We start from the raw sequence: 12607 nt of genomic DNA, 5'->3' as shown, positions 1-12607 counted from the left end.
GACTTTATATATTTATGTTCATTTAAGAAAATACTAGTAGTGATATATTGTTTTGAAGTATACAGTTAGTATGTTTGGAGTTATTTAAAATTTATGTTGAGAAAAATGTATTTTCACTATTGCTGTAGACGAACATCTACATAAGACTATTAAATTGATTGTTTTATATCAAACAACTTTTATAATACTCATTTTTATTGTTATAATATTTTATAAATTTTAAAGAATATGACAAAAAATACCCTATCAATATGTACTACATTTGTGAATATGTATATCCAAAATATCAATAAACTTTAAAAAAAAAAAAAGGCTAATGCCCCAGAATTAAGCTGTAAGTAGGTGATGAACTGTCTTAAGTGTTTTACTGATGGAATGCTGCTTGTGTGTTTGGCTAATTGTCCTTCAGTGTTTAGCATCAAAATAGAAAGAACTTGAATTATGCAAATTGGTGGTTTGTTTACTTACTTTCAGGATCTTTAATTTTTATAGAGTTTTATGGAGCCCATCAGATTGCCTTTGTATGTTGTTTATAAGATAATCCTTACACAGTCTCTGTAGGGAACTAGAAAGTTCTATCAGGCATGTTGATCTCCAGAGACTGCTTCCTTCTGTGACTTCCCTTTGGAAAGTTTGAGGTAACTGAGATAACTAATCTGAACCATCAGAGAACAGTCACTTCAGCTGCAGGCCTGTCTCTGGCAGCTCAGCCTCCTTCCCCTGCCCTCCTAGTGTTTGCACCAACTCTCACTAGGTAGAGTGTGCTATGTAGAGCAGTCTGGATCTACGTGGTGGCTACCCTCTCACCCAGCTTCTTCCTTTCTTTGGGTGTTTCCTTTCTCCATAATAAGGGTTGCAAGGTACGGATAGTCTCCAAACAAGCAAACTAAACAAAAACAAGAAAAAAATACATTTATTTCAGTCAGTGAACCTTCTCTTGATAGAAACAGAGAGAGAGAGAGAGCATAAGAATTCAGATTGTCTCTCTCCCTCTCCCTCTCTTCCCCCCCTCGAACCCCCCCATGTTTGCGTGTGTGTGTACTGTGTGTAAGTCAGAGTTAACCTCGCGGGTTCTTCCTCAAGCTCTATACACTTTGTTTGCAGGAACCCTACCAACTGAGCTCTCTTCCCAGCCCTGCCTTTTGAGACAGGGCTTCACTCTGGTACAGGCTGACCTGGATCTTACTGTGTGTGTAGCCCAGGGTGGTCTCACACTCGTGACAGACCTGCCCTAGCCTCGGAACGCTAGCTAGCATTACAGATGTGAACTACTACACTTGACAGGTTTTCTGGTAGACTCATTAAGTCACAGGAGAATCTGAGATGCTCTTCCATATAGTAGGATGTTTACAGGAAAGAGAATGATTTCCTCCCCTGCTGGAAATGAAGTATGGTTGCTATTTTCACATATTATAAATGTTATATACATTCAGTGAACAACAATGTAAATTAGAATGTGAAGGGCTCAATAAATGGTGCAGTTGTTCAAGGTATGTGTTTGAACCTGTGCGTGCAGGTGTGTGTACCTGTGTGCATGTGAAGGCCAGAGGTCAACACTGGGTGTGTTCCTCAGTTGCTCTCCATTTTATATTTTGAGACAGGGTCTCTCACTGAACTTGGAACTTCCTGCTTTGGCTACACTCTCTGATCAGTTAGCTCTAGGGCTATGTTTGTCTCTTCCTCTCTGGTATTGTACTGAGACAGCAGAAACAAGCCACCACCTAGCTTTTTACATGAGTGCTAGGAAACCTAGATTCTCATGTTTGCGTGGCAGTAACTCTGCTGACTGAGCCATGTCTCCAGCCCTGATATTTTCTTCATTTCGCCATTTGATAGGCATGTAGATTGATTTCCTAATTGTTAACATTCCTTTTTAATGATTCTATCATGCTGATGAATCAGGGTTGACTTATCATAGTTCTTTCCTAATAGACATTAGACTCATTCCCATTTTTTCTTGTTTTACATTCTTTGATATACTTGTCACCAGCCATGTGTGGTAGTTTACTGTGGATCATGTTACCACCAGAGGCCATGTTGATGTCCATGGCCTGTGCTGCTACTGAGGGCTATGATGGTGTATGTGGTCTGTGCTGCTGCCAGAGGCCCTGCTGAGGTCCATGGTCCATCCTGTGGCTGGAGGCTGTAAATGTCTTTGGTCTGTTCTCCCACTAGAGGCCATATTGATGTCTGTGGTCCATGTTACCACTGAAGGCCGTGTGGATGTCTGTGGTCTGTGCTGCTGCCTGAAGCAATGTTGATGTCCATGGGCCGAGCAGTCACTGGTGAATCATGCATGCTGGTGTCTGTGGCTTGTGTTGCTCTAGAAGCCGTGTTGGTGTCTGCAGTTGGTATTGCCACCAGAGGCCATGCTGAGGTCCGTGGTACATGCTGACACTGGAGACCAGTTGGATGCTGTGGTCCAGCTGGAAACCATGTCTGGAAGTCCATGGTCTGTGCTCTTGCTGTAGTATAAAGGGGAAGGAAGCTTCTTTTGCAGTGGTATCAATGACTGCAGTCTCACAGTGGGGAAAGAGGAGCATGGGAGGCTTCTGTGACAACCACTACCCTCTCACCCCCTGAAAACAATAACAGCCTAGTCAGGAAGCCATAGAGGGGAACTCTTAAAAATTGTGTTAAGGGTGCTGAAGTGTAGCTCTCCACAATAGATAGCTTCTGGTAGGGGTGGAGGTGGGGAAGGACTCGGTTTTCTTTAAAGGGCTGGCTATTGGGAGTTTGCCCATGCTCCAGTGAGTATATGGACAACACAAGTTGGATTTTTGTGGGTGGGAGACCAAAGATTCGTTGGGGGCAGACATAGGTGGGAGGATTGGAAAGTAATTGTGATGGGGTACATTATGTGAAACTCCCAAGTAATCAATAATCAAGCAATCAGTCTCTTGGTCATACTGTGTGTACATGTAACGAGCACAACTTTTCTGTGATTGTGTGGAGTTACACTAGTGATTTGCAGGCTGTTTGGAGCACAAGCGGCTGAGTTTTCCTTTCCTCACCCATTCTTCATTCTGCAGTAGGGCTTACTCAGAGCCTCTTATGTGCAGGCTTACTCAGAGCCTCTTATGTGCAGGCTTACTCAGAGCCTCTTATTTGCAGGTCCTGTGCTATGCACTTGGAAGTCCATAAATGAAACATTACAAATATGTCTTCATTGTATCAAACAAAGGCTTTTTAAATCCCAGTAAGTATGTATGTAGTTACAAATTGTATATGTATTGTTTTCTGTTGTCATATTATAAAATATGTTCAAATAGCAACAGAGAAAGTATAAGGTGAAAACATATATTCTGAAGCAAGCTTCTTTCTCTGCCTTGGAGGCCAGTTTTGAGTGAGACTTGGTTTGGATGTCATCTCTAAAGGATCATCCAGAACATGGACTAAACTGTCTTTAAATAGATAGTCCTTCTATTTCCATTTCTTTCTTTCTTTCTTATTTATTTTGTAAAACACACCCCCTTGTTTGCTGTAGACCTTATACTGACTGAGTTTGTGAACTTAAATTCATACTGTATAGAGAGTAGAGCTGCTGGGAGATTTAAGAAGTTCAGGCCTTTTCTTTCTGATGTTCTGAGCCAGTGAAAATGCGAGGAGTGCTGGGGAAGTGCTGTGGTGCATGTGGGATGGAGGGGTGACTCTGCTCTTATGTGGTTCTTTTCTTTCCCTCTATTTTTCCATCCTTTTGGAAAATATAAGGTCTTAATAGATTGATTTAAAAAATTTAAAAACTTGATTATTCTTTATAATTTTTGTTAAGATGTTCAGATAAATAAATAAATTAATTAATTAATCTTTGAGACAAGAGTCTCTTTATGAAGTCTTGGGTGACCTGGAACTTGCTATGTAGACTAGGCTAACCTCAAATCCATGGAGATCTGCCTGCCTTGGCCTCTTGAGTGCTGAGATTACAGGTGTGTACTACCATATCTTGCCTGGCTAATTCCTTTGAAGATTAATTTTATTATTCATTTATTTGATCATGTATATGCATGTGTGCAGGTTCCTGTAGAGACAGAAGTGGGCATTCGATCCTCTGGAACTGCAGTTGTGAGCTACCTGAATAAGATCTGTATTGAGTTTTCTGAAATAGACAAGTGGTCTTAACTAGTGAGCCATCTCTCCAGCCCCCTCAGCTCCTCTGCATGAACTCTGTATTTTTATGTTTGATTTACTATTAGAAGGACTGTCTATCCTCAGGGCAGAAATGCAGTGCGTAACTCCTGTCAAACAAAGCCATTGCCCATGTGCTAACATTCATTTAACAGAAATTTGAAAGTTTTATCCAATAGGTGAACAGATGCTTTCTCTAAAGTTACATTGTCAAATAGACTTTTAACATGGGAATTCTAGCAGGGAGAAATCCATAATAACTTAGCATAAAGTTATAAGAGAATTGATCAGATGTTTTTTTTCTTCTTTTAGGGCAAGTTAAAGTCTTCAGAGCTCTCTATACATTTGAACCCAGAACTGTAAGTATTGTGATCTAAACTGTAAAGTTGACACAGCAGTGTAAGATGACTTTAGTCAGATGCCTGTTTTGGCCTAAGTAGTCTGCGTTCTCTACAATGCTAAGTCATTCACAGAATGGATGCTCAATCCCTCTCCACTGCTTGCCTCATTGAGCAGAACGAAACCCCAGGTTGATTTGCATGGCGTGCATTTAAAGGTCATAGACTCCCTCACATTGTCATCCCTTCGTATGGTGGCACCTATTTCCAAATCACCCAGTGGCCTACGTGCACAAATATCTACAAACTTTAGAAACTCAGTCTTAGTCAGCCTTCATGTGAATCACACACCAACTTTGACCCTCTGTTGTGCCTTATAAAAAAGGAAAGAAAGAACCGGGATATGTTTGGTAGAGGCGTGGTATGGTGAGGTGGAAGGGGATGCCTCTGCGGGCCCAGGCTGAGGCATCCCTTCCCCCTGAGGTACCAGCCACACGGCAAATAGAATATGGAATAGAGTTTATTTAGGGCATGGGTAGGGGAGTTGAGGAAGTAGTAGAAACAGAGAAAGGCAGAGAGAGGTGGGGCTGGGGGGGGCAATGGGGAGAGAAGGGACAGAGAGGGAAGAGAGTAAGAGGGTAAGAGTAAGAGACTGAGGAGGGGCCAAGCAGCCCCTTATATACTGAGTCAGATATACCTAGCTGTTGCCAGGTAACTGTGGGGCGGAGCCTAGAAGGAATGCTAACACCCTCTACCACACTCCTTCTGCTGACCTCCTGGAGTAGTTCTTTCATATCTCTTCTGTCTGCATTTTTCCAAGACTGTGGCTCTGGTGTCCACTCATCCACCCATGGTTTAGTGAGCTCATCTCACTGGATGAGACCTTGAGGTTAGTGCAGCTGAAGGACATGTAGGAAAACTAGCTAACTATGAGTGAACCAGCAAGCTCCATTCCTCCCTCATTTCTCAGGGTTCCTGCTTGAGCTCATGAGTTTCCTCAGTGATGGGAACATAAGCCACATTGGTCCTTCCCCACCTAAGCTGCATAAGCTCGGTGTTTTAATCACAGCAACAGGAAGGAAACTATAACACACTCTTTATGTTTCTCCATAGCACCCATCCCTGCGGTCACATCCTTTGTGTGTGCCTCCGCCCACTCTGAGTACTGATTCACTGCTACCAGGTCAGAGCCTGCCAGGAGTTCACATTCTGCCATCTCCTAAACCTGGATACCAAGTTCCTCATTAGAAATGGGAATACTGCTTACTGCTCCACACTACAGCCCTCCTAACAATCCCGACAGAAGGTTCCTACTGGAGGTCCATCACTTGGTGATCCTCAGCCAGTGGCAGTGATGTTAATAGCCAGTCCAAGTCTTGCACACTCAGATGAGCTCTCCCCAGACTTCAGTGAGCAGGCTTCTGGGGCACAGAGGACTGTTACTCTCACCACAGGAGGTGTTGGCAAGGGTGGACCACGGGCAGAGTGCTTGTGGAGAGGGCTGCTACAGCAGCATCAGCAACCTGAAACTTTAGTCACACATATACAATTCCTGAGAATCCTGGAAGCCAGGGCCCCAGATTTCACAAAGGGCTAAGGCTGGCAGAGTAACCTGAGCACAGAGTCATCTTTAACTTTGCTTACAGGGACAGTCTCTGATGGGATCAGGACCGCTGTCTTAGTTAGGGCTTTACTGCAGAGAACAGATACCATAACAAACACAAGTTTTATAAAGGACAACATTTAATTGGGGTTGGCTTACAGGTTCAGAGGTTCGGTCCATTATCATCAAGGTGAGAGCATGGCATCGTGCAGGCAAGCATGGACCTCCAGTAGGAACCTTCTGTCGGGATTGTTAGGAGGGCTGTAGTGTGGAGCAGTAAGCAGTATTCCCATTTCTAATGAGGAACTGGGTATCCAGGTTTAGGAGATGGCAGAATGTGAACTGGCAGGCTCTGATCTGGTGGCAGTGAATCCGTAGTCAGAGTGGGCGGAGGCACACATGGTTCTACATCTTCATCCGAAGGCTGCTAGCACAATACTGACTTCCAGGCAGCTAGGGTGAGGTTCTTGAAGCCCACACCCACAGTACCATGACTACTCCAACAAGGCCACACCTACTCCAACAGAGCGACAGCTTCTAATAGTGCCACTCCCTGGGCTGAGCATATACAAACCATCACAACTACTCAAGGAAGGTAATTATGAAGGAGAGCACAAAGCATCAGTCGTCCCTGCCAGACCATTCAAGCCTGAGGCCACACTCCTAGAATGAGACCTAGTTCCCCAACAGTAGAGACTGATGTGATTCTTGACTCTTCCTTTGCTCTCCCCAGGTGTCATGAGCTGGGTCACTGCTGTCCTTTCTCACCCACCTCCCCTCCCTGTGTGGCTCCTCATGAACTTTGGCCTTTCCTCACTCTCAAGCTTCTCTATTGTGTTTGTGTTCTCTGCTAGGCTAATGTTTCCCATGTGTGGGTTTGGACCCCCACCTGCAGTGCATCTGTATTTGATTAGTTGGTCCTGTATGGTCTAGCTCTTGTTTCCAGTGCTTCTGGCCTCTGCCCATTGTCCTTCTCATATCACCCAGGGGACTCTCGATAGAACCCACGTCTGTGCCTTTTCTGGACCATAGTGTTGCTCCCTTGTGGTCATGTGAACTGTGTGCCCCTTCGTGAATACTGCTCTGAGCACCACTAGAAGTAGGTGTCTTTTTCACTGCTCAGGCACACTGCTGTACAGGCAAGTGCGGTCTCGGGGCAGAACCCAGGTTCAGAGTCTGTGCTGGGGTTTCTGATTTGTCCTGCTTCCTTCCCTGTTTGTGATCTGGAGATTACTTAACTCTTGTCCCTGTTGTTTCTATTGGTTTTAGTGAGAACCATGAAAATGTAAAGACACCAGCAGCTGAGGGAGTCACTGTTGCTAAGGGTGCTGGCTGTTGTACTGATAGACGTTTATCAAAGATCTTTCCTTGGTTGATACACTGATTACTAATTGCCTTCCATTTCTTCTCTGTAGGGAGCTTTAGTCATTCTTGAATGTATAGGAGAAAATATATATTTAATTCATTCAGTAATTTAAAAATATCCCATTTTTAAACTGTGACTATAGATTTTGATATGCTGGTCCTGAGGATCAAATCCTGTAACCTCCCGGTCTGCCCATTCCTCCATGGTCTCCCTTTTCTCAGTCTAGATACTGAAGTATCTTGTCTAGTGGGACAGGAGGCTACCAGCTCACCGGGGTCTTCCTTTACCTTTTGTTAAATATCGAACAGTTTCCAAGATACTCATTTACTTTTGTGAGTATGTGAACCTGTCTCTTGGACAATGCTGGAACATAGTTTGTTCCCTGTGACAGGCATTCCTCATCTTTTAGGGGCACATAACACCAAGCACTCAGCAAGTCATGCACATGGCACACACACCTGACACAGGGACACCACAGCATGGCACACAGCACAGTGTGGCACATGGCACAGTACATGCTCAGCACACCACACATTGTGTATACTGCATGCATAGCACACCACTTACTCAGCATACCTGGGACACAGCACTCTGAGAACACACACATCTCATGGAGGTCATAGCATACCTTATATGGAGCACACAGTTCACAGCACATTACAGTTCACAGCACATACTGAGTGTACAGCTGAGTGCGTAGCACACCAGGTACAGCGCACCACACACTCAGCCTTCTGAGCACATTGCTCAGTACACTGGGATCACTGAATGCTTGGCATGCCAAGTATGCAGCACATTGCTCAGTACACTGGGATCACTGAATGCTTGGCATGCCAAGTATGCAGCTCACATGTATAGTGTGCAGAGTGTATAACACATTATGGTTATACCTCTTTAAAGCCTGTTGTAGCCTGGAAATATTAAAGACTGAGTTGGAAGCTCTGAGCCCTTTACTTGCATATACAGCATCCTAGAAGGCTACAGTACTGCTTTTTAGCAGCTGTTACAGCCCGAGGAGAAGTGAGAGTGATGGCCAGCCCTAGGTTTGGTAATGCATGAACTGGATAGAGCAAGACAGTTGTGGCTTCTGATTATCTTGCTTCAAGGAAAGGTATTTCTGGCATCACCCAGCCCTCCTTCGTTCTAAGTCCCCTGGCCCTCATTCAGAGATCTGCCTGGACTGGATGGATCCGTGTGAAAGCGTGTTGACAGGGAGGAACAATGGGCATATGAGGGGTGCCACTTTCTGAAGGAAAACCAGTTGGACCTGCTCCAGATGATGAGGTGTGAGTATGGTCTAGAGTAGGGATCCAGAAGCCAGGACAGGATCCCCGCCATACTTCTCACTGTCATCTCCAGCCTGTCTGTGCCTGTTTGCCAAACAGAAGTACTCATGATCCAGTTCTGCCAAGTGAGAAGCCAAGCATACTTTGTCAGGAAAGGGACTCTTCCATATTGCTGTCCTGTGTTATTGAGAGGGCAGGATGAGGAATATTTTCTAAAACCACTATCGTTGAACTAGGTCATGATATCATGATGACCAGTAATGGCAAAGTGTGATGTTTCTGTGAGAGAAAACACAAGCTAGGCTTAGGAATTGTGGCTCCATCGTCTGAATGTCACATGCCGTGTGACAGTCTCATCTTTAATGGAGCAATAAGAAATGGCCTCACTCCTTAGTATTGTTGAAGAGGATTAAACTAATATTTGCAAAGGTGCAGACTAGTGTATAGCACATGAATAAGCATTGTAAAATATTAAATGAAGACATTCACTGGACATTTATTTTTCCTTTTGATTAATTTTTGTATCTTTAGGTTACTAAATCTAAAAAGTTTTATATGCATTTGCCTTTGGTACTAGTGTACATTTGCCCTATATTTGCCCTTGGTACTCATGTGCATTTGCCCTCAGTACTAACGTACATGTGCACTTACTACTGTAGTCGCAATCCTTGCTAGTTTCTTTTGCTTCACTAGAGACAGTGTCTCTCTTTGTGTCCCAGCCTGACCTTGAGTTTAGAGCAATCCTTGTTGCTTAGCCTCCTGAGTCATGAGTCACCAAGCCTAGCTCACTTGTTCTAATACCTTGTGGTTCTTCAAGGAGAGATGAGAGGTTGTGGTTAAAAAACTAGAGAACAAGCTGATGGGATGACGTGCTGCAGGCAGCTTTGGGCCACTGCTTTCCCACTTCTGTTCTGTGAATACAATGCCAGGAATGTAAAAGTAGATCCTTATTGAGCAGTCTATGTTGAGGGGTCTGTTGTGGGTTCTTAATGGAAAATGTGATTCTTTTAGGTAAAGTCTGGTTTTTAAGCTATAGTTACTTTATTGACTGTACTGTCCTCAGCAGGGTCAAGAATTTCATAAACTACTCCTGAGCCATTAGGAAAGCTCACGCCTTTATTTTGTCCTTTTGGAAGAAACTATGTATGTAGCATCGTACTTGAGAGCTATTCAAGGAGAAAAAACTATAAAATCCAATAGAATGGGCAGACTTTTTCTCTCTGACTGATTGGGTACTGGTGGTTTGCCTCATTTGAACAACAAAATCTGATGGAGGCCGGAAAGGTTTGGGAGTGGGGTTGCTGCTGTTGAAGTGGTTGGGGTACAGTCACTCCTGTAGAATAGCTGCTGTTCATTTAAAGCCGAGTCAGCACTGGGAAGTCCTCAGATGACTCAGCTTGGTGACATTTTCCAAATGATGCCCTTTACCAAGCCACAAAATACAAGAATTACTTAAAAGATACTGAGAGTTTTAAAACTATAATTGTTTTAAAAATTGAGCTAAAACCCACACCATATAGATTTAACCACTTTAAAGCAAACAAGTGAGTGGAATTGTTAACAGTTGCCATGGTGAGCAATTACTTTCTTTACCAGGTTCCAAAGCATTTCATCACCCCAGAGTAGAAAGCTGCGCCCACAGAGTGACCATGGCTCATTCCCCACCCATCACACAGAGGACTGATCAGAAATTTGATACCCATGCATGTGTATACACGTATGCTTGGTGTACGTACGTTTTAGGCTGTTTATTTGTTGGGAATTTTTTTCCATGTGTTTCTGTTTAGTTCATGAGTGAGTGATCTTGATGGAAATTTAGGTAGACCTGACTTTTGAAGGAAACTAAAGGGACTGGAAGAGGTAGCTCCTTGGCTTCTCTGGAAGCACTGACTGTGGAGGGCTCATGGTGAGCTGTGAGTGGACAGGCACAGAATAGGAGTGGTCTTGGGACCTCCCTAATGTGAAGAAGGCACATCCGACCACTGTAGAACTCCAGGAAGTACAGTAGTACAGTCACTTCCGTGGCTGCACCTCCCCTCCACCCTCGCCACTTCTAAGTTTCTTCTTCCTCCTGGTGCCTTGGCACTTTCTAAGGAGATACAGTCAAGTAGTGATAAAATGCCAGCTTAATGCTCCGAGATGTTCAGCTGCCATGCTTCAGTGATGAATGTGGGACTCTCTTAAGTGTCTCCGAGAGGCTCCTGTTTGCAGCTAGTCTTAACGGAAATTGTTTCTCTAATCACTTTCGATGACTGCAGCATATTGAAAGTAATATTGGCCATCCATCTTCAAAACAATGGTTAGAGAAAGATCTCAGAGGCCTTTTCTTTGTCTCCCCTGGAATATTATTTCAAATGAAGTTACAGTGCACTTCCTCAGGTCTAGTGGGCTTAACTAGTTTTTACGTAGCTTCTGCTATGAATCTAGTCTCTGTAAATCGAAGTGTAAAAGTTATAAATGCTTAAGGAAGTTGCCTTTAAGGGAAGCCATCCATTTTGGGGGATGTCATAAGTCACCATCCACTAGTTTTTATGCCCAAGTGCATCTCTCACCTGACTTCATTTTGTGGTAGGCTTTAAGCATGGTGCAGTTGATAACAGTCTTTGTTTATATTCAGGGGCAAACAGCAGCTATGATATAAATAATTCTGAACTGAAATCTCGCACTAGGGCAGTCATACATACTCATCCCAGGCTGCTCTGGAGAGGAGGCAAACACTTGGGGAAATGAATAGATGAAACAATTTGCTTTTCTAGTATCATTTTTAATTATATGTGTAGAATAGACAGATATAACATGTCTTTTTTTTTCTAGATATTTTTCTACTAGTATTATAAAAATGTATTGGGTGATAACAGCACATTTGGACATTTTTTCTGCATAATTTATATGTTATCATTGCCTCATCCTGTGTCTGTGCATGGTATTTTTTAACCTAGTTTTATAAGCACCTGTGTCCATAGCTGAGATTTTCTTTCATTGAGCATTATATTTTCTATTTACTCGAAAACTCATGGTGTTATCTACCAGCAGTTAACAAGATGTGTAAACTGCTGGCTGTCTTAAGAGAGCTTGCAGGACACTGGATGGGTCAGGCCAGGGCGAGGCACGTGAGCTAGGAGTCGAGGCCCTGCAGTTGCTAGCCTTTCTGGATGGGCAGGTGCTGCTGCTGCTTGTTCTTTAGGCTGTCAGGCTGAATTACATATAAACACTCATGTGCAAGAAACACTCATGCTCTGTGAGCATGAAGACCATGTAACAGTTTTCTGAAAACAAGCAAATATAAGTATTAATATTTTTCATGGTTTTATAATTTTAGACATTTATTTATATACACATATAAATATATATCACATATATATGTATATATATCATCTACCATAATTTTTTTTTTTTTTTGGTTTTTTCGAGACAGGGTTTCTCTGTATAAGCTCTGTCTGTCCTGGAACTCACTCTGTAGACCAGGCTGGCCTCGAACTCAGAAATCCGCCTGCCTCTGCCTCCCAAGTGCTGGGATTAAAGGCATGCGCCACCACCGCCCGGCCCATAATTTCTAAGAGGGAAAGTTTTACCTGTATTCTATGTTGGTGTGAAGATCCTTTGTAATAGGAGAGTATAAAAGGCATTAGAATTGCATATTTGTGATACACACACACACACACATAACACACACTCACACACACACACACCTTTGATAGCATTCAGCACAGGACAAATCCAACTTTAGAATTCACATATTAATGTATTGTAATATTTTGTTATGTGTTTACTTGTTAATGCTAATATAGAGGTAATATTGTGTATAAAAAATACTTTAGGATTTAAAATTATAAAACGACAAAAGTCACTGTATTCTAAGATAGGCAGTGTCTCATGGAGTCAATGTTTT

At 43.1% G+C, this 12607-nt stretch overlaps 1 protein-coding gene across 1 annotated transcript in view; it reads left to right on the top strand.

The window, feature by feature from the left end:
• Ostf1 (osteoclast stimulating factor 1) overlaps window positions 1-12607 on the top strand; it is a 54096-nt gene that overhangs the window by 26901 nt on the left and 14588 nt on the right. Inside the window, exon 2 of the mRNA XM_031389879.1 lies at window positions 4438-4484. Within this exon, the coding sequence (XP_031245739.1) occupies window positions 4438-4484 (47 nt within the window). The remainder of the gene's footprint in view (window positions 1-4437; window positions 4485-12607) is intronic.

The sequence above is a fragment of the Mastomys coucha genome, unplaced genomic scaffold (assembly GCF_008632895.1).
Source record: "Mastomys coucha isolate ucsf_1 unplaced genomic scaffold, UCSF_Mcou_1 pScaffold21, whole genome shotgun sequence".
Classification (NCBI taxonomy): Eukaryota; Metazoa; Chordata; class Mammalia; order Rodentia; family Muridae; genus Mastomys; species Mastomys coucha.
This window is presented reverse-complemented; position numbering and strand designations above follow the sequence as displayed.